This window comes from Canis lupus, chromosome 10, assembly GCF_011100685.1.
Source record: "Canis lupus familiaris isolate Mischka breed German Shepherd chromosome 10, alternate assembly UU_Cfam_GSD_1.0, whole genome shotgun sequence".
Classification (NCBI taxonomy): Eukaryota; Metazoa; Chordata; class Mammalia; order Carnivora; family Canidae; genus Canis; species Canis lupus.
In genome coordinates, this window is record NC_049231.1 from 20,519,258 (window position 1) to 20,545,663 (window position 26,406).

Sequence of the window (26,406 nt, forward strand, 5' to 3'; positions counted from 1 at the left end):
GGTGGGGAGCAGGTGGACAGTGGAGGTCAGAGGTCAGGGTTATGAGCAGGAGCAGGTGACCATGTGGCGGGGCCCGCTCTTCCAGGAGCCCGCAGTGGGGCGCAGTGGCCCCCAGACCCTCCCCCAGCTCTGCATGCACACACGTGAGCACACAACAGACACACACCCACACCCAGAGCCCCGAGAGGGTTCCCACGAGCGAGGAGCCGGGGAAGAATGGGCAGAGCGATCTGTCGGCACGCGGCAGCTCAGAGGGTGTCAGGTGGCATCGGGATGTGTGATGCTTCGTCGTCCTCTCTCATCTTGTCCGGAGGACCCCCCCATGCACCCCATTCAAGGCAGGGCTCCCTGAGCTGGGACATGCTGGCTTTCCAGCGCTCCCCTCTCAGGGTGGCTGTGGCCCCAGCAGTCGGGTTAGGTCACAACTTCCGTCCTGTTTCAGGGGTGGCGTCACCACCGTCTCAGGAGTTCTTAGAATCACCAATAGAAAGGTCATTTTAGCGTAGTGGTTCAGCATCGTAGAGAGGCTTTGTAAACGGTACCAGTGACATCGTGAATCTCTACAAGGCTGTTTTAGAATTTGGCTGAACTTGGGATGAAAATCTTGAAGTTCCGTTGGGGGCATCTGTGCTTATTTACTCAAACAGACGTTTAGAGTGTTTGCTGTATGAGGGCGGTCGTGCAGGGCACGGGGATGAGACGGGAAGGCCGCGGGGGGAGCGGGGACAGCGCTCTGGGGCCCGCACCCCAGGCTCCTGCAATGCTTTGCCGGGAGGTGGGTGGTGGGAAGGGCTCCGAAGCTGCCCCCCAGCCTGGGGTGTTGCCAACCTGTGTGGTGAGCAGCAGGGTGTCCCAGCACCATCCAGGCACCTCCCAGCACAGTGGGAGAGGCCACGAAAGATTGTGACACATTTGCCTCTGCGTGCACTGGGAGAGGGGGAGGGACGAGGGGTGCACGGTGGGGGGTGGGGTCGGGCTGGGGGTGGAGGGAAGAAGTCAGGCAGGGCTCCTGGGAGGATGGTGGGCAGATGCTGCAGGGAAGGATGTCTCTGGAAAGGGGCAGCACACTAGAAAGGATGGGTTTGGATTTTTTTTTTTAAGATTTTATTTATTCGGGCAGCCCCGGTGGCGCAGCGGTTTGGTGCCGACTGCGACCCGGGGTGTGATCCTGGAGACCTGGGATCGAGTCCCACGTTGGGTTCCCTGCGTGGAGCCTGCTTCTCCCTCTGCCTGTGTCTCTGCCTCTCTCTCTCTCTCTCTCTCTCTCTCTCTCTCTCTCTATGTGTGTCTCAATAAATAAATAAAATCCAAAAAAAAAAAAAGATATTATTTATTCATGAGAGACATAGAAGAGAGAGGCAGAGATATAGGCAGAGGGAGAAACAGGCTCCCTGTGGGGAGCCTGATGTGGGACTCGATCCCGGGACCCCGGGGTCACGCCCTGGGCTGATAGCAGGTGCAAAACCACTGAGCCACCCAGGGGTCTCCTGGGTTTGGATTTAGCAGGTTGGGCATGAGGCACCCGTGGGACAGGCACACGTGTACCTGGGACCTGGGGGTCTCCGATGTGGGAGGGTACTGGGGGGGCCTGCCTTTCCTCCACACCCCCGGGAGTGGCCTTAGTTTCCTTCTGTGTTTTCTGTTTAAACAACAGGTTGCTAAGTGATGCCCCAGAGCGGTGGTTCTCTACTGGGGCCGGTGCCCCCAGGAGACCCTGGCCAACGCCTGCAATGTTGGGGGTGCCCTGGGCATTTGTGAGGGAGCCCCGGGTGCTGCTCAGATCCAGCAGTGGCCGGACGGCCGCAGCAGGAGAGGTGCCTGAAGGCCCTGGGCGCAGGAAGCTTTGTGGCTTCCAGCCTCGTCGTGTCCGTGGGGGTACCTGCCGATCCCAGAAGCCTGCTTCCCTAGAGAGCTTTCAGGAGGAGGTGTCAGGCGGTTACTTTTATAAGGTGAGAGGTGACTCCCGTGAGCCTGGGCCACTGCTCTGGGGCCGCGATCAGCTCGAAGGATGCGGTGATGAGGAGTAAGATCGGGGGTGAGTCTACCCGAGGGGTGCTCGGGGCGTCACAGGCCCGGGTCAGGCAGGACTATGCCCCTGATGGGGGGCTGGGGGGCGGCTGGGCTGGAGGGTGGGCCAGCCTGAGCCCTGGGCCCCCACGCCCTTGCCTGGCTGGTCCCGCCGGGGTGTGTTGCTACCAACGACTTGGCCGCCAGCCAGGTCCGCTCCGGCCTGGAAGTGACCTTTGCTCAAGGCAGGACCTCTGACTTCTCTTCTCACCACCTGCTCTTTTACAGACGGTTCTTTTTTGTTCTAGCCTCTTGTGTAGTGCGAGACGAGGCAAAATGCAGGCAAACTCTAGAGACGCTAGGCTAATCTCGGGTAGAAGTGAATGTGCCCCCCACCTGGTCCCCACCGTTAACTCTTTGCAAGGCATCCCTCTGTTTCCCGGTCCAGGGCTAACGCTCAGCGTGTCCAGCAGGTGGAGGCTGCCCGCACGGGGCCGCTGTGATTCCCCCCTGGGCCCCCCTCGGAGCAGACTGGGGGAAGTGGGGGACGCTCTGTGTCCTGCGGGCCTTGCGGGCGTCTCCTCGTTCTCGGTGGAGCTCTTTGCCTCCTAGAGATGGGAGTTTGGAGGAAGAGGGCCTCCTGCTCATGAGCTGCACATGTGCAGTGAACCGAAGAGGAAATGAGTGCCCGGGCCCTGGAGGCTGGTCCTCCACTGAGCGCAGATGAGGGGGACAGAGGGGAGGACCTCTCTGACCCCCGAACTTAGGTAACTTCCTGAGATCCGTGTTAGCGTGACACCATCATCCGCATGCATGGTCGTGAAATGTAGGCTCAGCCAGTGGCTCAGGTGCTTCCCCACCCCCGGCCAGCTGAGCCCCCTCCGCGTCCCCATCCGCATCCCCGTCCGCGTCCCCATCCAGCAAGCCCTGCTTCCTGTGCTCCTGCAAGGGGCAGCCCCAGGCCGGGCCCTGCACTCTGTTCCTGCCAGTCCTCAGGGAGAGGGGTTTTCCCCTCCCTGCCGATCTCTGTCCCTCTTGGGAGAGGCCGGTTCTGTGTCTTCCCGCATACGTGCTCCGTGGGAAGTGATGCGCGTGTGGAATAGTACGTCCTGCTTGCACACGCTGGTCTTGTCTCACCCGAGGACCAGCGAGGGCTGGTGTAGGCTGAAGGGAGTGGGAGCCGCAGAGGTTCGCCCCAGAGCCCCTCCCTGTGTCTTGTCCCTCGTCCCGTCCTGTCCCCTACATTTCAGTTACCCAGGGGCAGACTGAGGCAGACCAGGCCTCCCTCCGCCCAGAGCCTCTGAGCTCCCGCTCACCGGTGGAGGCTTCCCCGGGCCTGCGTCCCTCCGTCCCTCCGTCCCTCCGTCCCGGCCTTCCATCCCGGTCCTTCCCTGGGCTCCTGCTTCTTGGCCAGGACACCTTCTGAGCAGCATCTGGCCCCACTCCAGTCCCTGCCCTGACCCTGAGCCCATCCCCACCGCGTCCAGCCCTGCACTGTCACCCCGACATCAGCTCGATGTGCTCCCTCTGTGACAGTTTCCCCCGGAAGGTGTGGGCAGGCGGGACTGGGTCCGCGGCGGGGACGGGGTCCGGTGCCCGGGGAGTACCCGAGTGAGCGGAGGCTGCAGGGGTTCCAGAGGCCTAGTCCCCTCACGGCTGTGTGCGATGAAACGGATTCAGGGGACCACCCGGGGGCGCTCGGGCACTGGCACAGCAGGCGGGGGTGGCATCGGGACATCTCACGTGTCCCCCTTCGGTTTGGAGGCTGTCAGGCCAGCTAGCACGGGTAGGAATTATTAACGTGCAGACTGTCTCTCAGGTGGGTTATCCTGTGAGTCAGGTGTGACTGTTGTCTTCACCTCTTACACGGTTTCTTAAGCCGCACCGTGTGAGTCCTGAGAAGCGCAGCCCTCCTAGTTATTGTAATATCGTCTCCACTGTTTCTCATCAGGCAGGCCCAAGTGTGGTAGTGACCCCCCGGGGGCCTGGGGGATCCTGACGCCTATTCTCCGCCGTCTGAGATCTCCGAGATCTCCCTGTGAGTGTTTGATCGTAAGTGGTGGATCCCTGACTCCTCCCACCGCGCTCCTGAACCATCCCTGCGGTGAGCCTGGCCTGCCACCCAGGCGGACAGACACCTGGCTCCTCCTGCAGGAGGCTGGGCCAGGGGGAGGAGGGGTGCCAGGATACATTGGTGTGGACTTGGGGGGGCTCAAAGGAGGCAGGCCAGCACCCCCAGGATTGAGGAGGCTGTGGGATGGGAGCTGGTGGCAGGGAGCCTGCGGGGCTGGCAGCAGTGGGGTTGGGGGGGGCGGGTAGATGGGCGCCCAGGAGGGAGGGAGAAGATGGGTGCTCAGGAGGGAGCGAGAGGACAGGCGCCCAGGAGGGAGGCCACGGTGAGAGGCTTGGCTGAGGGCAGGGTGCCCAACAGCAGGGCCCTGAGCCACCCTGGCCACAGACGCCTGGTGCATCAGAGCCCACGCCGCCCTCCGAGGCCCACTTCTGGTTCCTCTGCAAAAGGCTCTCTTCCCCTGACCTGGCCACATCTGGCCCGGCGAGACCACCCTCCCGGCCCATCGAGGCCCGTTAAGGCCAGGGCCATCGGCATGCTTCCTTCCCCGTCTTAGAACTTGGCCTCCGCAGGCAGTGACTTCAAAACGACGAAGAAATGGAGTTGCTGAAATGCCACAGCAGGAGTCTTCCATGAGCTGCTACAAAAATAGAGCGCTTCGGCCCCATTGCAGGTCTTATAGCCAACTTGGGACTAAACCACAAATTATAACGCTCTTCTGTGTAAAAATAGATCGTAAATCCTAACGGCAGTTCGCAGATGCGCTTCCGGGAGGCAGCCGGTGCAGGGGGGGGCTCGATGTCCTGGGTCTCGCTCCCTGCCCCCCAGGCTCCGGGTTTAGTTACCACCTGCCAGCTCCCACCCCCAGCCGGGTACAGGCACAGCAGCTCCACGGGGCGGCCTCCTCCTGGGTTTCCCTGCAGTGCGCAACATGGACCACCATCCTCCCCCAGGCCCTTGCAGGCCTTTACCTCCCACATCTGTCCGGACCCCCCAGGCCTTTCCAGAGCCCCTGGCCACCCCTGGCCTCCGCCTCGGTGGGGAGCACACCCGGCAGCCCTGGGTCCTGCTCGTCCGGGACGCGCCGTGTGCTTCCTTCCCGCTTGGATCCCCGAGGCAGACTGAGGACAGACGCTGCGTCTTGAACACCTTCCCCCAAACTTAGCACAATAGCTGGCCTGAGGAGTCAGCTGAGCGGGTCATTTGAGAGGTTGGCAGTCTCTGAGGTTGGCGACTGTGGGATAAAACAGCCCATCTTCCGATAACACGGAGTTTCCAAATTCATTTAGTTCTGCATTTTAAAACTACGAATGGTTGCTTTATTTATTTATTTTTTTTTTTTACTTTTGGATTCCTAAGGAGAATATTAAAGCAGACCAGTCCCAGCGTCGTAGAATGTACTTCCTGTGTTCATGTGGCCTCTGTGAAGTGCATGTGACGCATGTGACGTGGTCTTTACAGATGCCTGCTCGGTGCCTATCTCAGAGATTATCACCGTGGAAGAGACGGACACTCGTGGGAAGCACTACGGTAGCGGGAAATGGCAAAAGATGGAGAAGCCCTTCGCTTTCACAGGTGAAGGCGCAAAATCCCTCCCTGTCTTCACTCATCTCACAAAGATTTGAGTGAAAGGCGACCTTTTCATCACCTGTTTGACAAGCTCAGTGTTTCTTTCCTTTTTTTTTTTTTTTAATTTTTTAGAAACTGCCTTCTATGATTTTTTTCCAGAATCTACTTTTAGCTGATGTTTCGATCATCTGGTTTCTTACTTTGTTTTTTGTTTTGTTTTTTTAAACATTGGTTAAAAGAACTGAGAAATAGGTCTTTCTCCTAATGCCTGGGAAGTCCCTGGGTCAGCAGGAGGCGGGAGAGGCGCGGGGTGCGGACTGTGCCCTGACCTGCCGCCCGGTCTGTCTCTGCAGTGCACTGTGTGAAGAGAGCCCGACGCCACCGCTGGAAGTGGGCGCAGGTGACCTTCTGCTGTGCTGAGGAGCCGCTGTGTCACCTGTGGCTGCAGACCCTGCAGGAGCTGCTGGACAAGCTTAGTACGTGCGTGTGTCTGTGCTCCCGGGAAGCGTGTGTGCTTTGGCCTTTGCTGTTTCTCCCACCTTCTGCACAGCTGCCTGTAACCAAGTGCAGCGTAAATCCATGTGACTTTTAAAACTTTACCAACGTACGGGTTAGAGGACCAGCCTAGCAGAGTGTGCTGCCCCCACCGTGGCCTCCTGGGCGGGGTGTCTTGGGGCTGCGAGACCAGGCCCAGGTCCCTGGCTGCTGAGCCTTGGTTTCTATTTCTGGGAAGCAGGGATGGTGACACCTGTAATTCAGGTGAACATGGGGAGCAAGCCAGGGAACCAGGGGGCGCGCCTCCACACATCTGGGGTGAGCCCCCACCTCTGAGGTGCGGACGGGTTGCTGGGTAACGGGAGTCTCTGCCACTCTGTGGGAGATGGTCTGTGTCTGGAATCCTGTTTCGCGCTCTTCGGTTATAATCTCAAAACATAATCGGGTCAATTCAGCACAAGCTTTAACCATAGTATGGAAACAGCATGCGAGGGGGGTGGTTTTTGGTCTTTTTCAATTAATTTGGCATCTGGATCAAAAAAGTGCATTATAACTTATTTGAAGGCAGTATTGCCCAGACACCAGCTCTGAGACGCGTCCTCGCTCCAGAAGGCTCACCTCTGCGTCTTGTTTGGGCGGCAGGACACGTGCTTCTGTGTTTCACCACCTCATCCCTTGGGACACGACACTCCTTCTTACCTGCCCAGTGCGTGGCTGCCGACATCACCTCGCCTGGCGCACCGTGGGCGCTCTGTCCCGCGTGTCCCTCCCGCCTTCTGTGCGAGTCTGCCCAGGAGACTGCCTTCATCTCTCGGCCTCCTCCTCGTCCTCACCTGCTCCTTTCCTGCCCCCAGCCCTCGGCCCCACCCCATCCTCTGGTCACTGCCTTGAGAATTTGTGTCTTTAGATTCCAGCTCTGAACCTGCCCCCCGTTAAATCGTGGAGGTTTACTTTCCACCTAACTGCTCTGTAGTTTGAACTCAGTGTTGTCTGTTTAATGCCTGTGCCAAGTAGCATAGACCCAGGCAAGCGCCCCAATCCCGAGCGGGCAGCCCCGGGAGCAGTCACACACTGGGGGCTCCTGAGTGACCAGCATCCACATCCAGAAACAGAACATCACCGGGCCCTGCAGTCCTCTGCCCGCGGGGTGATCGCTGCCTGGCTCCTGAACAACTGGTGCTTCCTTTTGTGCTTCGTACTGATGCGATTATACCACAGAAGCTCCCGTGTCTGGCTTTTTGGCCCAACGTTGTGGTTGTGGAGCTTATCCATCTCACGGCGTTTGGTGTCGGCCGCCCGTCCTGTTGGTGGCATGGGCCTCCACCCGCGACGTGGGTGTGTCCGCGTTGCTGTTCACGGTCATTGGGACAGCTCCCTGCTGCGGGCTGTTACACACAGTGCCATTCTGAACATTCTGGTACATGCCTTGTGCTGGACGCATGCTTGTTCTCTTGGCTGTGTGCGTGGGAGTAGACTGGCTGGGGCACGTGGCCTGCGTGCATTCAACCTCGTAGGCGCCATCAGACTGTCCTCCAAACCGGCAGTGCCAGCAGCACTCCCACCAGCAGGGTAGCAGAGTTCTGGTTGCCCCACATCTTGCTCACACCCTACAAGTTGTAGCTGTCCTGATGGGTGTTAGTAGTCTTGCCCTGTTAATTTGCATTTCCCTGATGGCAACTGAAGCTGAGAAATACGTTCCTATGTTTATGGCCATTTGGAAATCCTCTTTTGTAAGGAGCCTGTTCAAGTCTTCTGTCCATTTTTCTGTTGGGTTGTCTGTCTTAATGTTACATAGATATTCTTTGCATATTATGGATCCAGATCTTTTATTGGATTTACAAATTGCGGGTAACTTCTCTCGTTCTGTGGTTTGCCTTTTGACTCTCGGTATCTGCTGATGAACAGACATCCTTGACTTCAGTGTAGTTCTGTTTCTCTTTTTCCCTCTAGTTTAATTTGGGTCCTATTTGACATCTGTGTCTACTCCAGGGCCATAAAGATATTTTCTCCTCAAAACTTTGTTTTACCTTTCACATTTAGACCCTCAGTCCATCCAGAGTTGTTTTTTGTGCGTAGTGTAGGGTGAGGGGTCAAGGGTTATTTGAATAGAGGTTCCTGCTCAACCCCCTGCTGTCCATGGGAAGGACAGTCCTTTCCCGGCTGCTCTGCAAGGCCGCTATGTTGATCTTCACTTACTGCTTCTGTGTAGAACTTGGATTGAATTTCACTCAGCATCCAATGACTTTGCTAAATTCACTTATTCATTTCAATGGATTGATGATTCTTCTGGATTTTCTTTGAGAGAATCATATCACCTGGGAATAATGACACTCCTGTTTCACGCATCTTCTTTTTCTTTCTTGACACTTCTCCCCTGTGTGGGTCCCAGCAGGGAAGGTCGTCTCAGTCCTGCTCTCAGGGGGCGATTTCCAACATTTCACTGTCAAGAATGGTATTTCTTGGGTTTTTAAGAGATTAAAAAAACATATTAAGGGGACAGCTGGCAGAGCAGGTCTCTTGATCTTAAGATTGGAGTTCAAGCCCCACGCTGGGCGGAGAGATTACTTAAAAAATAAAAATGAATAAAAATTTTAAAATGAGGAAAAAAACATATTAGGGAAGATCTTTTCTAATTCCTAGCTTTCTAGACTTTGTTTTTTTCTCAAAGCATGGCTGATTGTTGAATTTGACAAATGCTTTTTGCATCTCTCGAGGCACTGGTGTGATTGTCTTCTTTTTGAGTTAATGTGTTAAGAACATTGGTTTCTCTTGTGTAAAAGCCGTTGTATTCCCATGAAACCCACTTGGGCATGACCTGTCAACTCTTTTTATGTATTTCTGGAGTTGACTGCTGATTCTTTGTTCGGGATTTCTGCGCCTTGGCTCAGGGGAGAAATAGGGCCATGCGTGAGTCTCTGGCAGCGTCCTTGTCTGGTTCTGCTGTCAGGTGTTCGTGGCCCCGTGTGGGAGCTAAGGGGTGCTCCCTCCTTCTGTTCTGTGGAAGCGTTTGTATGGTATCGGGGCTGTGGTTTTCCTTAAATCCCTGGAGGCAAGTCTTTGTGAGGTTTTCATCAATGACTTTGGTTTCTTCATTAAGTATTAGAGAACTCAGATTTCCTGTTGCTTCCGCCAGCTTTGATAAATTGTATTTTTTGAGAAAATCTGTTCATTCATCCAAGTTTACAAATTCATTTTTAAGAAGTCCTTTCACTTTCCTTGTAATATGTGCAGACTCTGGAGTCCTGTCCCCTTTCTCATTCCTGATAATTAGTGATTTGTCTTCTCTCCCTTGGTCTGTAGCAGCTTTATGAGGGAATTGTCAATTTTATGAATCTTTTCAAAGAACCAGCTTTCAGCTTTGTTGATTTTCTCTGCTGTACCTTCCCCTCAGCATTTTATTATGAAGGTTTTTAAGCATACAGAAAAATTGCAAGAACTGTACCAGAAGCACACATTCCCACCGCCTAGATTCTGCAGCGGTTGATGGTTTGCGGCCTCTGCTTTGTCAGCATCTGTGTCTCTATCCGTTTTTTAATTGTGCTCTTTGCTGAGTTTCAGAGTAAGTCCCAGATGTGGGGTCCTTCACCTTTTTTTTTTTAAGATTTTATTTATTTATTCATGAGAGACAGAGAGAGAGAGAAGCAGAGACACAGGCTAAGGGAGAAGCAGGCTCCCTGCGGGGAACCCGACGTGGACCCGATCCTGGATCCCAGGATCACACCCAGAGCCGAAGGCAGATGCCCAACCGCTGAGCCACCCAGGCGTCCCATGGGGTGCTTCACCTTTAAACACCTCACAGGCACCTCATGAGCTAGAGAGTTCTGAGCTAGAACTCCCGTGCGGTGGGCTGGACAGATCGTGAGTTGAAATCAGCAGTGCTGGACATACACCTGCACAGCTGTGTTGCCCAACCCCCTGGAGACTTTTCTCCGGATCCTTCCTGTCAGTGCAGGGACAGCCACCAACCACGTGGATGGAATCACGGCACCGCGGCCCCTTCGAGGAGCGCTTTTAGGCTTTGAGATGGATGCACGTTGGTTAGTACACCAGTACTTTGTGCTTTTTTATTGCCGAATAATATTCCATCACGTAGCTAGACCACATCTGCTGCATCAGCCTCCAGATATTCAGGGTGCTTTCTCTCTGGGGCTGTCGTGAATGGCACTGCTGTGAACTTCCACATGCAGGATTTTGCCTGGATTTAGGTTTTCAGCGTTCTTGGGTGTATACTTTCTTGCTACTTTTATTAATTTGTTCCTTAAAGGTTTTTTTTTTTTTTTTGAGTATCAGAATCAATTTGAAGTGGCCTCAACAGAAATGTAGGAGTTACTATAAGAACATAGGTGTGATGAGAACATAGGAACATAGGAGTTCTCTGCAGGGAACTGAACTGGGGGCTGGGGTCTGTCCGCATTTCACGGTCCATCTGTCTCTCCATCCATCCCCGTGTCGGCCTCTGGCTGTGCCTGTCTGTCTCTTCCTGTTCTCTGCAGATTCATGTTCCTTCAATCGAGGAAGGCGAGGCTGTTCCCACCTTCCAGAGTCACATTCGTAGGATGCTTCCTCGGGAGCCAGCATCCATCTCAGGCAGTATCGTAAGCCTGGGGCTGCTCATGCAGCCACTGGTAGATACACAAAGCTCCTGCCCATTCACACAGGCTGTCGCTTCCCTCTCCATCGACTAGGAAGCTCCTTAGCACCGTTCCGTAACTGAAACACACTTTTTACCGGGTGATACCATGTAGAGTTCTCAAACCACAGCGGTTTGGTTTTGTTCAGTAACATGGTCCTTCATGTTGAGTATTTGTTGCATCCACTGTGACTTACACGTTGTTGTTGTTTCGTAGCATCGAGACCAAAGCATCTACTGGTGTTTATTAACCCATTTGGCGGGAAAGGACAAGGCAAGCGGATATATGAGAGGAAAGTGGCCCCGTTGTTTACGCTAGCCTCCATCACCACCGAAATAATCGGTAATGTATAAATTCTCTGTTAAATATATGGGATTAAATTTGAGAATGATTCAAGTGTGGTCACTGGACAAGACTTTCGTCTTACAAGATTATTTTAAGCAAAGTGAAATGTGTCATTCTATTTTTTATTATTTGTTTTTTAAGATTTTATTTATTCATGAGAGACACAGAGAGGCAGAGACACAGGCAGAGGGAGAAGCAGGCTCCATGCAGGGAGCCCGATGCGGGACTCGAACCCGGGAGCCCAGGATCACGCCCTGGGCCGAAGGCAGATGCTCAACCGCGGAGTCACCCAGGTGTCCTGAAACATGTCGTTTTATATACGAGAATGAGAACGACACAGAATAACGAGTGTGTATTTTCCTAGCCTGGTCTTAACATAAAAAGCACTCAAGAGATACACTAGGAAGATGAAAGGGTAAAGCTCATGGACAGAAAATTCTGGCCAGAAGAAATACAAGCAATTCATGAGACTTGGAAATAATTTCACCCATAGGCGATGCTTGAAGAAACATAATGGGGCACCCTGTTTGTGGCACCAGGCTTTTAGTACAGACTCTAGAAGCTGGACGTGGAGACAGTGTCCCCCCCCACCCCGACCCTGTGCCCTGAGGCCTGTGCACACGTACTGAAGGGCCGCTGGCAGCATGGACAAAGAACCTTAAAAATGGGAGGGTTTGCCCCACATGCTGGGTTTCTCGCTCTTCCTGGGACAGCACTCGGTGCACAGGCGCACACAGATGCGCACTCCATGTTTTGTAACAGCAAATGCTGGAGCTGCGTGAACATCTGCTGACAGGAAACATGGGGACACGACTGTGCTGTGGACCCGAAGGGCAGCACGTGGGCCTGTGACCGGTCATTACCGAGAACTTTTCACTGGAAAAGAGTGGTTGTGATAAAACAAGACTGGGGTACGAGACGACACTCACTAGAGTTTCTGTTGTGCTGGTTTCTTACGTTGAGTACACAGACCGTAGGCTAACATTTTCTTTTTCTCACGTCTTGAGATATCCTAGAATTTTCTTTGTGTTTAAGTTTTATTTTATTTAGGGACACCTGGGTGGCTCAGCAGTGGAGCATCTGCCTTTGGGCATGATCCTGAAGTCCCAGGATCGAGTCCCGCATCAAGCTCCGTACATCTCTGTCTCTCTGTATGTGTCTCTCATGAATAAATAAATAAAATCTTTAAAAAATTGTTTTACTTAAATTCAATTAATTAAAAATGTCAACATAGCTTGGATAATAAGGAAAATTATTACTCTCAACTAGAAGATGTAATCTCTTTCCAAAGAGTTACTGTTTGTCGGCGCTCAGGTGCTAAGGATGTGACGTCTTAGGCAGCAGAACGTGTCCCGAGAGTGTCACCTTCCACTGAGGTCAGCGTCCCCTCTCCGAAGAGGGACTTCCTGCAGGAAACCCTCCTGAGGATTTTATAGGACCTCAGAAAAGAATTGCTTGCTTTTTATTTTAAATTGGATTCTCAGATTTGAAGGCAGACTGTACAACATCATGTTATTTCTTCCCACAGTTACTGAACGTGCGAATCAGGCCAAGGAGAGTCTGTATGAGATCAACATAGACAAATACGACGGGTAAGGTTTCTTTTCCCGTGACGTGTATGTAGTGGGTGGTATCTGGCTTCACCCTTCTGTCTCACTGTGGTTCCCTCCCTCCCTCCCTTCGTTTTATTCCGGATTGTAATTGTAGAAAAGTTAGAAACCACAGCAAAGTTCTCTCCCACCTTCTTCTATGACCTGGAGACCCCCACTGACCATTGTCCTTCTCCGTCTTACTACCTACGTACACAGATGAACCTTTTCGGAATCCTTTGAAAGCCTGCTGCAGACATGGTCACCCTTTGTCCCTGAATATTTGCATATTTCCTAAAACCAAGGACATTCTTACAGAACCAGAACACTGTGATAATCCAGGCACGCACACGGACACAGTGCTCTTGCGTCCTCTGGGTCCCGCTGTGTGTCCCATGTTTCCTTTACGGCAGGAAGACACCTGGACCTGCCTCCCTTGGACTCTGTCGTGAGCACTCTAGTCTCAGACCTGGAGCCGTTCCGCAGCATTTCTTGGGGTGGCGGAGTTTTTGAGAGTATAGACCAGTTGTTTGTGGCGTCCTTTGGTTTTGGTGTGTCGCATGTCCCCTCTCGTTCACCCTGGTGGTGTGTGTGCTTGGCTACGTGACACCAGGGGCTGCTGTGCTCTTCTGGCCGGCCTCCCATGTGAGTCTGCGCCTGCAGCCCCGGGAGGCCGGTGCCCTTGGTCCTGTGCGCAGCTGTCCCCCGGCCCCTGGCAGAGGCAGGCGCACAGGGCAGGTGCTCCGCGAAGGAGCACTCGAGCCCTGGGGAAGGGCAGCTTCCTCTGCGGCGGTGAGGTTCCAGGGAGCTCACGATCAGGTCCTGAGGACCAAGCGTGTTGGAAGGACCCTCCTGAAAGCCGTGTGGCGAGTACTGAGGTCGTGTGGCAAGTACTGAGGCCGTGGGATCAGAGCCAGGCTGAGGCAGGCTGAAGGAGGTTCTGGGCTGTGGGCTGGGCTGGCTGGACGGTGCGGAGGACAGGCACAGAGGTCAGATGGTCTCCAGCACGTCCGGGGAGAACTGACTGGTCCTGGTGACCTAATCTTACAGAAGACGTGCAGGGATTCCTCACCCAAGTGACAGTGACGTTACCAAGCCATGAGATAAGGAATTGAAGTCGGTTTTGAAGACAGCAGGGCAGCCAGCGTGGAGAACGTGAGCCGAGGGCTCAGCTGGGCGGGTCGGCCCCTGGCATCCAGGCAGTGTGAGGGTTAGGGCAGCTCCAGGGCTGCCGGTCTGACCCTAGCCTGCGCCTCACCAGTGGCGTGACTGGGGCCCACGGGGCCACCTCTGAGTGGGGCTCCTGGTCACGAGTGCCCCTGCCTCAGGACTGTCCCGAGCTGGGGCCTCCAGTAGGCGGCTGTGCCCCCGGGACATCAGACGGTGTGAGGAGCGACCCAGAAGAGAGGTCCCGGGAAGTAGAGGCTGGTCAGTCCCCCTCGAGGACGAGTGGGGCGAAGGGCAGGCGACCGTGCCTGGAACAGCAGTGCAGGAGGTGGCAGGGAGCGTCAGCAAGGGTGGGAGCCTGGTGCCAGCTTCCAGAACCCCTGGGGGGTGTGGAGGCCCAGGTCCGGGCAGGTGGAGTGGAGGGAGAGGCTGTTTTGCTTTTGCTTTGTCTGCTTATTTCTTAGCAGTTTGGCCTGAAGAAAAGCACCTGCTTGGGGGCCGAGGAAGAGGGGGATGATGAGCAGGGCCCACGGGACACAGCGGGGCGGAGGCTCAGTCCCAGCCCTGGCCTCATGGCCTCTCGGAGCCCGGCCTCCTGTGGCCACAGCGGGAACCGGGGAGCCACTGGCAGCGGGGGAAGAAGCCCCGATGGAGGGAACGGGTGTAAGACACAGTGTAAGACACAAGTGGTGGCAGTTGTTGCAGCCCGGGGGACATGGGAGCACAGGGTGGCCGCAGGGAGCACAGGGACACGTGCCCGGGGCCTAGGTGGGCTCCGGCTCGGCCACACAACCTGCCACCCGGTCGTCCTTCTCAGGACCACCACGACAAGCAGTGGAGAGTGAGGCATTGTGGGGACAGCGGCAGGGACCCTAACCACCCGTGTCCCCTGCAGAATCATCTGCGTCGGTGGAGACGGCATGTTCAGCGAGATCCTGCATGGCCTGATCGGCAGGACGCAGAGGAATGCTGGCGTGGACCAGAACCAGCCCAGGGCAGCGCTGGTGCCCAGCCCGCTCAGGATCGGCATCATCCCCGCAGGTGGGGTGCCCCTGCCCTGGGGCAGCAGGCTCAGCTTCCCTTCAGGGCCCTTCTGTTTCTGGAACGGTGATCTTACCCCACACGGGGGCAGATTTCCTGAGGGACAGTTTATGAACAAGTGTTTGAGGGAATCGGGTCCTCCTTCCCCGGACGTCCGCTTCCACGGGTGCTGAGAAGCCGGCAGCCGGGGGACAGTCAGCTGTTGAGGACTGACCAGCTGGCGGGGACGAGGGGACCAGGGGGCACGGGGACCCGGAGCACATCGAGAGGGAAGGAAGCCCAGGAAGCAGGTGGTTTTCTGGAAGTGACCTATAGCCCAGACTGGGGGGTGATGGGGGCCAGGGGCAGGTCACGCACTGGGGCGGGCGCCCTCCTGTGTCAGCTGGGGAGGGGTGTGGCTCAGGGTGGGTTGTTGTTTTTTTAAGATTTATTTATCTATTTGAGGGGGACGAGGGGGAGAGAATCTCCAGCAGACTCCCTGCCAAATGTGGAGCCTGACACGGGGCTTGATCCCATGACCCCGAGGTCACCACCTGAGCCGAAGCCAAGAATCGGACGCCCAACCGACTGCCACCCAGGCGCCCTAGCTCAGCGCCCTTTGTCTTTCTAGGAAGTACCTAGTTCTTTGAAAAATCACGGTGCTGAGCTAAGTGAAGCCTGCGCAGTGCTGGTTCGAGGCTCTGCAGACAGCGCGGCAGGGAGGAGGCACCTGTGTCCGGCGCCCCGAGTCTGCGCTGCGGCCGCTTGGTCCCGGGCTGGCTGTGTGCAGGCGTGTGTCATGTCGTTTCATTGCCAGGACGGCTCCGTGCAGGAGGTGCCAAGTCACTGGGGGTGTGGACCCGTGCCCGCCCCCCAGCCAGGAGGAGTCTGACCTCCCCCCCCCACCCCACTGGCTAACGTCGTTTGTGTAGTAATCACGCGTCTTGCTTGTAGCTCCCAGATTCTTGCCCAAGTCAGGCTTTGTCTTTCGTCTCTGCGCGTGGTCTGTCCCGGGCTACCTGACGTTCAGTTTTCTCCCTGCTGAATGCTTCTTCCTCGACGTCCCGCGTGGCCGTTTGCCCACAGCAGCCCTTGTACCTCCGACATTCGGAGGAAGCGTGGGAGCTCCGTGAGGACGGATGGAGCCACTGTGTGGGTCCTGGGCCTGGGGGTCACAGAGAACGAGGTGCTGTGGCCTCTGCCCACGCAGGAGACCCCCCCCACAAGGAAACGTGGGTGTAGGAGGGTTTCCATAGCGGGCTTGCTGCGGAGGAGACGGTTCGGGGCAGCGGCTGGGGGGCTTCCCTCAGTGGGCTGTCCAGGGCCCTCTGGGAGGTGACAGGTCGGGGCCTGCCGCACTGGGACGTGGGTGTGCTGAGGGTCAGCTGGGGCGGGGCGGGTGGGAATGAGCAGGGCCCCGCGTGGCAGGGGCGCCAGGAGTGGGTTAACGGGTCAGGGCGGGGGCCCAGCTCGCGGCTTAGTCCTGAGACCACTCGGTGAGCTGCAGCGGGAGGAGGCCCTGGAGGCCGGCGGGCGGTGTCGTCTGGGTGGGCTGCTAAAGCGCACTCTTGTGCCCTGCTCTGGGCGGGCCGGCCGAGCCCCGGGGAGGACGCCAGGGTCCCGAGTGGCCACGGGTTGGCCGTGGCTGTGGTGTGGCTTTGCCGCAGAGGCGACAGGAATCAATGGAGTGAGGGTGAAGGAGGCGCTGGGGACCCTGCGACGATCTCAGTAACCTGGGGGGAGCCAGGATGAGGCACCGGGGTGGGGGCCAGAGTCTGGTGGAGATTTGAGACGAGGCTCCTGGGGGCCGCAGAATCGGGGTGTGGGGTCTGGATGGCCGGGCAGCCGAGGTGGGTTGGGTGGTCCAGGGCCCAGCTGGTCCTCAGAGCTCCAGCCGTGGAGTCCCGTGCTGGGGTTTCCGAAGTTCAGGGTCTCCACTTAAGATCGAGAGGTAGGGCCGGTGTAGGGCAGGACGTGGTCCCCTCCGCTGTCCTCCTGTCTTGCCCGGCGCCGCACAGCCGCACCCCCTGCCTCGGGAGGGACGTTGCTCTGTCTGCCGGAGGCGGAGCCGGAACCATGTCCTGATGCCTGATCTGACCCCGACCTCACGTGTCCGGCTGGGGCTTCCTTGTGGTAAGGCCTGGGCCGCACAGACGTTTGAGGAAATGATGTCATACCTGAGGGATGAGCTGTTGAAAGTTACAAGGAGGAATGGGGCCGTGGGGCGAGGAGGCCGGGCTGTTTGCGTGGACCCGTCTGCCGGCCCCTCGGCTGCGCCAGGCTGGCCCTGCGAGCTGAAGGCTCCCCGGAGCTCTGGCTCGTTCAGCCGGGGGTTCATGGTGCTCTCTGCACGGGGGCCCCGGGGCGCGGGGAGGCAGACCGCAGGCACGTGACGCAGAGGGCAGGGCGGTGGCGGGGAGGGGGGCACACCGTTGCAGACACACGGGGCTCCCGGAGGCCTTTCGCGGTGACGCTGGTGGGAGACCTGGAACCTGGTGAGGACAGCCCTGCCTTGGGGTCGTGGTGGCTCCTGCAGGGCGCAGGGAGCAAGAGGCGGGGCCGGGCTGGCAGGTGCAGGCGGAGGGTGGTGGGCCCGTGACGGGTCCTGAGCGTAGGCCGTAAGCTGAGCGATGGGCGCCTTTAAAAATCCCTGATCAGGAAGACCGGGCGCCTCGCCCTGTGCCACCCACACCCCCTTGGACCCAGCGCCTCCAGCTTCGGGACGGCAAGGTGCCCTCCGGGAGGTGGGTGGTCACCAGGGCCGCTGTGGTCATGCCGGGCGACCTGCATGCGCAGACCTGAGCCCCGTGAAGTTCCACCTCGAGGCTCCGCTTGCTGTGGCTCCTCCGTGCGCAGCACAGCTCCAGCCTGGGGAGTTAGGGGGACCGGACGCTCCCCGCTTCGTTCTTACCCATGATCCTTTCCGGGTTCCTGCTGATGCTACGAGACCCACCTCTGTGCATGCAGGCCAGTTTAGGAGTTCCATCAGCCTGTGTCCCTGGGCATGCCAGGGGAGCCAATGGGCTCTGCAGACATTCCAGAAGGTTCTGGGGATGTGAAGAACTACCTTGGGGCATAGTCCACGATAATTAAATAGGTTTTTTTGCATTTATTGTCTCAGAAATGTGCGTGCTGGCTATCCGAGCACCGTGCATCATAAAGATGAGGGCGTGGGAGGGTCGGGGGCCACATGGGTTTTCTTAGATCCCGTTGCTCTTAATTTTTATTAAGATTTGCTCACTCCCGTGGTCTTAAATGTTCATGTAAAATTTTTTACATTTTGACTCATTTTCGGAATGAGATTTCAGCAAAGTCTTCAAGTTACAAGTAACAAAAAGAGAAAAACATATTAAAAACAGGTGTGTGTGTCTGTATGACTTACCAGCAATCAGCAGCCATATGTTTGCTTAGATGAAATAATCCAGAGCCTCCCCTCGGACACAAGCCGAGCAGATTGTTACCCTCAGACACAACACAGGTGCTTGCAATCCAACAGGTCTGCCAGGAACCTGCAGCCTTCCAGCCTCGTGGGCCATCACTTACGACCAGAGTCCTAGATTATTGTGGGGCCTGAGGGCAGGGCATCCGGACGCAGGTGGCACCCAGGCTTCGGGCCTGTTAGTGCTGGTTGTTCCCTGTGGATCGGGCTGTGCCACATCTGTGCCCCGTCTGTGCCTGTGGCAACACTGTGTTCCGGGTCCTGCCACGCACCTTATTCCTGGGAAATGCACATGAGGCCCTTCCAGCTGGTTAGCCGACGTCTTTAAAATTAAGACTGCTCAGCCCCGTCCCAGGCCCGCTGGGTCAGGATCTCGGGGGGCGGAGGGGCTCAGGAATTTCCATTATATTTATTTATTTATTTATTTATTTTTTATCTATGATAGTCACAGAGAGAGAGAGAGAGGTAGAGACATAGGCAGAGGGAGAAGCAGGCTCCATGCACCGGGAGCCCGATGTGGGATTCGATCCCAGGTCTCCAGGATCGCGCCCTGGGCCAAAGGCAGGCGCCAAACCGCTGCGCCACCCAGGGATCCCAGGAATCTCCATTATAAATAAGCAGCCCAGGAGAGTCTCTGCCCCCCAGGCTGGGGACGCTGACCTGGATTCTGACCCAGTTAGCGGGATGGAGTGAGGGACGGTCCATAGCATTGTCACCAGGCCCTGGGGATCCTGGCACTGGCCGGTGCTCTGAGGTCACCCCCCCCCACCCCGTTTACAGACAAGCACATCAGTGGGAGGGCTGTGCTCGGTGGGGTCCCCTCCTGTCAGGTGGCAGCTGCTGCGCCCCTGTGACCCAGGGAGGCCTCAGTGTGTGCTGTGAGCCAGGGAGCCAGTGTTGGGGTGCAGGCTCTGCGGGGCTGTTCTGGGACCTCCCCAGGTTGTCCTCATCCTGCACACACTTTCCCACTGGTGATGCCTCCGTGCTGGTGCCTATGGGTCCTGTGGCCACTGGTGTGTGCAGGGGACACAAGCACTGTGTGGAGCGCACATTTGTTGGGGCTCCACTCCCCAGGCCGGGGTTGAGGAGCAGTCTCTGAACGCCCTGCAAGGAGCTGGTTGGGATTACTGCAAGGCCGGTCTCAGCATTTCTGATGAGTTCATGTCAGTATTTCCGGTGTTGGCTTTGTACAGATGGCGAGTCCTTCCTGGGCCAACGGGAGGCGCGCAGCCTTCCGGGGGAAGCCTGCCACGATTTTAAATCATTGTATTGACATTAAGGACCTTCTTCTTCTCTTTCCTTCTTTAGGGTCAACAGACTGTGTGTGTTTTTCCACTGTTGGCACAAATGATGCGGAAACGTCGGCTTTGCACATCATCGTGGGTGAGTCCCCTCCCAGCGGACATGGGCCGTGTGAGAAGCTGCGTGCGGGCGGCAGGCTTGGGAGCTCGCTGGGCACACGCGGGTGCCCCGATCCGCAGCCACAGGCACCCTGTGCCCGCCCAGCTGCCTCAGTGTCCCCATGTGCAGGCCTGGCCGACCCTCTTTGTCGGACTCAGCCCCCTGCCCTCATCAAGACAGGCTGCCCAGACCCGAATCTGTGGTGCCCGCGATGCCCCTTGCATGTGGCGTCTACTGTGCACCTGCACACTCGGCCCGAGGGCAGGAGGCCGCCTGTGCAGCTAGTCACTGCCTCAGCCAGGAGCAGCCCTGTCCTGCCCACATGACCTCAGCCCCTGCACGGCAGGCACGTGGAGCACTCGTGTCCCTGACGCCAGGGCGGCTCACATGTTACCCAAAGCCGCACAGGTGCTGCTGACGAGTCGCCCATTTACGATGATCTAGGTAGGGTAGGATGCTGGCGCCCTCTCTTCATTGTCAAATCCCCCTTCCGTTAGCGGCACGGGACACGCTTCACGGGCCATCGTGGTTCTGTCCCTCCAGGACAGCTCTCCAAACCTGTTTTGGAAGTTTTAGTCAAATCCTGTCATTTGAAGGAAGAGCAGGTGCCTGGCGCCCCAGGAGCACAGCCTGTTGCATTGACTGCCCTTTGCCTGCTTCACATCTTAATCCTTTGGGTCTTTTTTTTTGTTTGTTTTTTAAAGATATTATTTATTTATTCATGAGAGAGACAGATTGAGAGGCAGAGACACAGGCAGAGGGAGAAGCAGGCTCCCTGCGGGACTCGATCCCGGAACCCCGGGGTCATGACCTGAGCCAAAGGCAGATGCTCACCCGCTGAGCTACCCGGGGGCCCTAATTATCTGGGTCCTTGTGTACTGGCGAGGCCCTGTCCGGGGTGGGAGGAGGCACCGTGTCGGATGGAAAGGGCACCGTCTCTCCCCCGCAGGGGACTCGCTGCCCATGGACGTGTCCTCCGTTCATCACAACAGCACGCTGCTGCGGTACTCCGTGTCCCTCCTGGGGTACGGCTTCTATGGGGACATCATCAAGGACAGCGAGAAGAAGCGGTGGATGGGGCTCATCAGATACGACTTCTCAGGTAACTCGGGGTGACATGCGCCATCTGGGCTCAGGTGCACGGTGTCTGCGGGGCAGGTGCCCCTGGTCCCAGGAGCCGAGCACCTGGCTTCCCCACAGTCGTGGGTGCACATCTGATGGGTTTAGGGCGTCGCGGGGCAGGGTGAGCACCCTGAGGACCCCCGTCCCAGGCCACAGACCAGGTCTACCCCCTGGACAGCAGAGCGGGAACTGGTAGGAACTGGAGTCTGGCAGGATGCAGGTGTGTGGGCACCCCTGCCGCCCAGACGAACTCCTTGGCTGAGTTTGAGAAGTATCATTTATCTGGTCAGTGTCCTCTCCAGTTTGCTTTTGGGCAAATCTGTATTAAGTTGAATTGAAGGATCCCAGGTCTTAGAATCCGAGGGAGGGAAAGGGACGGTAAATTGCTGAGCTCGGGGCACTGCCGGGACCCACCTACCTTAAACCTACGCTGTGGCTTGAGAGTTAAAATGTAAGGCCCTCCAAAGAAACGTACCTACTAAAACCAGAAGTAGGAAGAGGAAGGATGGGGCAATGAGAAGAGCCGCGGGAGTGTCAGACGGGCACCATCTTCCTGACCACCCACCGCTCGCTCTGCGCCCTGGGGCCTCGTCCGGGCCCGCAGTCACCCTGCAGTAGGACCCGAGGTGTGTCCTGTCCGCATCTGCAGCCCCACCCGGGACCTGACACACCGCGGTGCTCGGAGGTAGTTCCAGAGGCAGACGGGAGGCTGATGTTTTGGGGCCCGTGGGACCTGCACATAGGGGCATCCAGGGACAGGCCGGGATGGGGCACTGCCCTGGGGAGAGAGGCTGCCCTGCAGGGGCCCAGCTGCACACCCTTTACGCTCGCCAGGAGCTGAGGTAGAGGGTTGTCCATGCAGGGGAGGGGGTAGCCAGGGAACCAGACCCCCCCCCCCGGGGGAGCAGTGGTGGGAGGAAGGTGGTGTCCGCAGGGGACAGGTAGTTACTAAGCACGTCCCACAGGCAGGAGGCTGGGGCAGAGGGGCTTGGGGGTGTCACCATCAGGCAGATGTGATCATAGCCAGCACCAGCCCAGCATCCGACTCAGGGAACGGTGTCACTGTTACACTTGCAAGACACGGCACGGTCCCCGCTGTGGCCCAGGGCACCCTCAGGCCCCATTCACAACCTGCTGGGCTTCCTGCACTCACCTGCACTCTGGGGTAGGTCAAGGCAGGCCAAGCCAGCTCAGAGCAGAGAGCGCAGCACCATCTGGCACAGGGACCGGCCACAGCCCTCTGGGGGCAGTGCTGCCCCGACCTTGTCAGAGTCCCTCCCAGACGCCAGAGTTGTCCTGGGTGACCTTGGGTGGCCGGGCCTGGGAGTTGCCTGGAAGGCGCAAGGAGGTGGCTCTGGTGATGCTGCCCTTTGAAGCGTCTCCTTCAAGTTATGCAGACGTCAGGGGCTCTGCTGGATGCGGGCAGGCCAGGAGGAGTCACTGCTGGCAGAGACGTCCCCCGTTGAAGGCAGCCCCGGTGACCAGGCGCCCATCGTGGCCCGATCCCGTGCTGCTCCTGGCACACGGGTCTTGGAAAGCGCTGGTGGCCTGGGGGTGGCGTGTCCTGGAACAGGTGTGCTAACAGTCTGGTGGCCAGGGAGCGACACTGGGCTGCTTTGCTTCACGCTCTGTTCCCAGGTTTGAAGACCTTCCTCTCGCATCACTGCTACGAAGGGACGGTGTCTTTCCTGCCAGCACGACACACAGTGGGGTCTCCCAGGGACAGGAAACCCTGCCGGGCGGGGTAAGCACCACCTTCCGTGCGTCTCCATCGCCAATGGCGTGAAGTGGAGCCGGGCCGTTGGGGGTGCACTCTTCTCGTGGATGGACGCGGGTATCTTCCAGGTGTAAGTGGCAAGGGTGGTTCTCAGGTCCAGCAATAGCGCTGCTCGGCGGAGGGCTTCCGGGGTCACATGCACCCGAGCTCCTTCCTTCGAAGACTGAGACTATAGAGTGGGGGAGGCCGTTTTAGCCGTCGTGTTGCCGAGCAGAGCTGATGAGCTCATCCCACCGGTGTGAACACATGTCCCGCGGTGCCCAGGACCACAGAGACCGTCCGTGCTGATGACGGAGCTCGACGTCGTGGACTCACCTGTTAGCGACGGGAACAGACCCCATCGGGTCTGTGGGATGGGAACCCCTGGTGTCCGGCACCCCAGCTGGCGCTCCACTAACGAGGGGCCAAGCCGACCCGGCTCTGGGCGCACTCGAGGCCCTTTGCTGCTTAGGACGCTTAGACGTGTTAGGGCAGGACCCCTGGCCACACGGGACTGTTACAAGGTCTGATTTGGAGAATTCAAATTCAAACCGACGTGCAAGGGAAAGAGTGTGAGCTAAGTCTTTGGAACTGAGCTTGCTGTCACACAAGAAGCACGCGGTCCTCGTGTCTGTGCCCGCGTCCGCGTCCCGTCCGTACACCACCGGCAGGGTGCTGACGGCCTTGTCTTTCAGGTGCTTTGTGTGCCGGCAAAGCAAGCAGCAGCTGGAGGAGGAGCAGAAGAGGTCGCTGTACGGCTTAGAGAACACAGGTAACGTCTCTGAAGTGGACCCTGCGTCACGACCGCGTGTGCAGTTTTGTATGGTTCTGAACCTGAGCGTTTGCGTCTCCCACTGCCCATGTCGGGGCGCTTGGCGCGTCTGTCTCCTGAGCTCCAGGCGGCAGCGGGTGGCTGCCAGGTGCCAGCCTGTGGAGAGGAGCGGATGGTGGTGGCGCCCACCGGGCTCTGCATCGGGGGCCCGCGAGCGTTCCTGTGACCGCCTCACGCTCCAGCCTTCCGGCCCTTCCCGGCGCTCGGGGAGGGGCACAGCCGCGCTGCAAAACCTGTCTTCACGGGCACTGACATTAGACTTCCATAGAATTTTCGTATGTCACAAAATGTCATTCTTCTTGATCTTTTCCAACCATTTAAAAACGTGGAAATTACTCGTAGCTCACAGGCCACACAAAATCAGGCGGCGGGCCAGACGTGGTGACCCCTGTTCTAAATTGCCCAAGACTCCCCCCGTGAGGCCCTGTGGGCGGTGGCGGGCGGCCCAGGGTCCCGCATGTCGGTGCCAGGAGTCCGTTGCGTGGGGAATTCGTGGAGATGCTCCCGGGACCCCACTGCACGTCTGACGGCCCCGCTGCCCGCCCCTTTCTGCTTCAGAGGAGGTGGAAGAGTGGAAGGTGGTCTGCGGGAAGTTCCTGGCCATCAACGCCACCAACATGTGCTGTGCTTGTCCGCGGAGCCCCTCGGGCCTCTCCCCCGCCGCCCACCTGGGGGACGGGTCTTCCGACCTCATCCTTATCCGGAAATGCTCACGGTTCAACTTTCTGAGATTCCTCGTCAGGCACACCAACCAGTATGACCAGGTGAGTGGGGTGCTCGTCCTGTGCCCCGCGGTGGCGAGTGGCGTCCTTGCCCCGGGAATCCCCAGCTGCGTCGCCGGGAGGAGGGCCGTTCTGAGCTCTGCTTCACCCCTCCAGCTCCGGGTCTCAGCTGCTCCTGACAAAAGCTCGTTAAAAATACAGCTTCCTGGGGATTCCCAGGTGCCTCAGCCGTTTAATCCCTTCAGCCCAGGGTGTGATCCTGGGGTCCCAGGATCGAGTCCCGTGTCGGGCTCCCTGCATGGAGCCTGCTTCTCCCTGTGTCTGTGTCTCTGCCTCTCTCTTTCTCTCTAATGAATAAATAAATAAAAATCTTAAAAAAAAAAAAAATACAGGCCTCCCCTCCAGCCAACCTTCCCGCAGCGGCTGGCATCCGTAGCCCATATGGGGAGACCCCAAGTCTAACAACGTCCACAGGCCTGGAGCAGCGAGTCAGTCTCTGATCTTAGTAAGATTTATGAGGGTTTTTTTTTTTTTAATTGTACTTAAAGTGTAGTCTAATGGTGTTTTTAGGGGGCTTTCCCATTTGTGCTTCCAGAAAAGGTAAACAATTCTCCAAGTTACTGCTAAGGAACCACCAGAATTCTTTTTTTTTTAATTTTTAATTGTTTACTTTTTAGGGGGGGGGAGGGGCAGAGGGAGAGGGAGGGAGCATCTAAAGCCAACCCGGAGTGTGGAGCCCAACGTGTGAGGCTCCATCCCGCGACCCCGAGATCATGACCTGAGATGGAACCAAGAGTCAGACACTGAACCGACTGAGCCGCCCGGGCACCCCTTCCAGGATTCTTTATAAAGTGCCCGTCACTGTGGATGTGGTGGGAGGCAGGTGTCGGGCCTGCGTCTGCGTGCAAGCTGCCAGCGTGCGGCCCCCCGGCCCGGCCCAGTGAGCATGCACACCCTCTCCCGTATTTCTCCGTAGTTTGACTTTGCTTTTGTCGAAGTTTACCGAGTCAAGAAATTCCAGTTTACGTCGAGCCACATGGAGGAGGAGGACAGCGACCTCAAGGAGCGAGGGAAGAAGCGGTTCGGGCAGATGTGCAGCGAGCACCCATCCTGCTGCTGCTCCGTCTCCAACAGCTCATGGAATTGCGACGGGGAGATCCTGAGTAGCTCCTCCATCGAGGTCAGGTGGGTGGCGGTGGGCGCTGGCCCCGGGGCTCCGTGGGCACTGAGTCCTCCTGCCCACGGCCCGGTGCCTGCCGGGTGTCTACACGTGCATGTGTTTGTGTGTGTCCGGCCCTCCAGATGCTGCCCTCTTGCTTTGGGAGACGTGCCGGGATGCTGGCATCTCCCAGGACTCTCCAGGCCGTCCATCACGTCCCCCTGAACCCTGGCACTGGCAGCTGTCCTTGGCTCTGGTGTTTTCATTCTCTTTTCCTAATTATTTAGACAGATAAGCCGGCCACCTTCGCAGGTCCCACGTCACTGGGTCCACTGGAGCCCTGCCTGTGGCCGGGGCTGGGGGTCTGGCTCGCGGCCTCCCTGGGGGCAGGGGGTCCTCTGCAGATGTGCAGGGGCCCCTGTGTTTGGTGTGGACATCTGCCATCCGATCACGTGTGTTACACAACCAGATGAAGCGCGAGCACAAAGAAAGTGCCCCCCCCCCCCAAAAAAAAAACATGTAACAGGAGTCTTTACAAAAGGCTGTAGAAGGAGGCGTCGGTGTACTTTCTGGGGTTCCATGCACCTGTCGGGGAGCTCCTAGGCTCCTCCAGGATAGCCCGCAGCCCTGCACCCGTCCACGCCCCCGTCGTCTTCAGTCACCACGTTTAGAGAACGGGCTTGTCACGGTGTGTGATCCCCACATTAAAGGGCTTTTCAGCTTTCCACGAGCTGGGGTCCCACGCACAGCGTCCAGCCTTCTGCATTGCCGGCCTCAGCCTCACCGGGCCGCACGTCTGCCCACAGCTGTTCTGTGGCCTCCGCACCTGCACCATCCGCCCAGCCCAGATCTGCAGGCCCCGGGGAACCCCTGCAGGACGGTCAGACATGCAGGGATTGGGCTTTTGTAACTTCACGAGTTAAAGACGTGGAATTACTTTTAATGCCAGTTTAAGGATTTACTAAAAATAATAGGACACTTTGAAAATTAGGAAGAGCATTTTTCTGTCGAGTATGTCCTAGGTATCTCGGTAACATTACCAGGCCTTGAGCAGCGAGTGACTTAGTTACAGGGTTTTTAT

The 26,406-nt window shown here is 57.3% G+C and overlaps 1 protein-coding gene across 1 annotated transcript in view; it reads left to right on the plus strand.

Moving 5' to 3' along the window:
• CERK (ceramide kinase) overlaps nucleotides 1-26,406 on the plus strand; it is a 41,627-nt gene that overhangs the window by 12,208 nt on the left and 3,013 nt on the right. Inside the window, exons 2-12 of the mRNA XM_038551559.1 lie at nucleotides 5,540-5,653; nucleotides 6,001-6,123; nucleotides 10,990-11,115; nucleotides 12,647-12,710; nucleotides 14,770-14,915; nucleotides 19,642-19,716; nucleotides 20,684-20,836; nucleotides 22,495-22,600; nucleotides 23,308-23,384; nucleotides 24,003-24,208; nucleotides 25,143-25,351. Coding sequence (XP_038407487.1) covers nucleotides 5,540-5,653; nucleotides 6,001-6,123; nucleotides 10,990-11,115; nucleotides 12,647-12,710; nucleotides 14,770-14,915; nucleotides 19,642-19,716; nucleotides 20,684-20,836; nucleotides 22,495-22,600; nucleotides 23,308-23,384; nucleotides 24,003-24,208; nucleotides 25,143-25,351 — 1,399 coding nt within the window. The remainder of the gene's footprint in view (nucleotides 1-5,539; nucleotides 5,654-6,000; nucleotides 6,124-10,989; nucleotides 11,116-12,646; nucleotides 12,711-14,769; nucleotides 14,916-19,641; nucleotides 19,717-20,683; nucleotides 20,837-22,494; nucleotides 22,601-23,307; nucleotides 23,385-24,002; nucleotides 24,209-25,142; nucleotides 25,352-26,406) is intronic.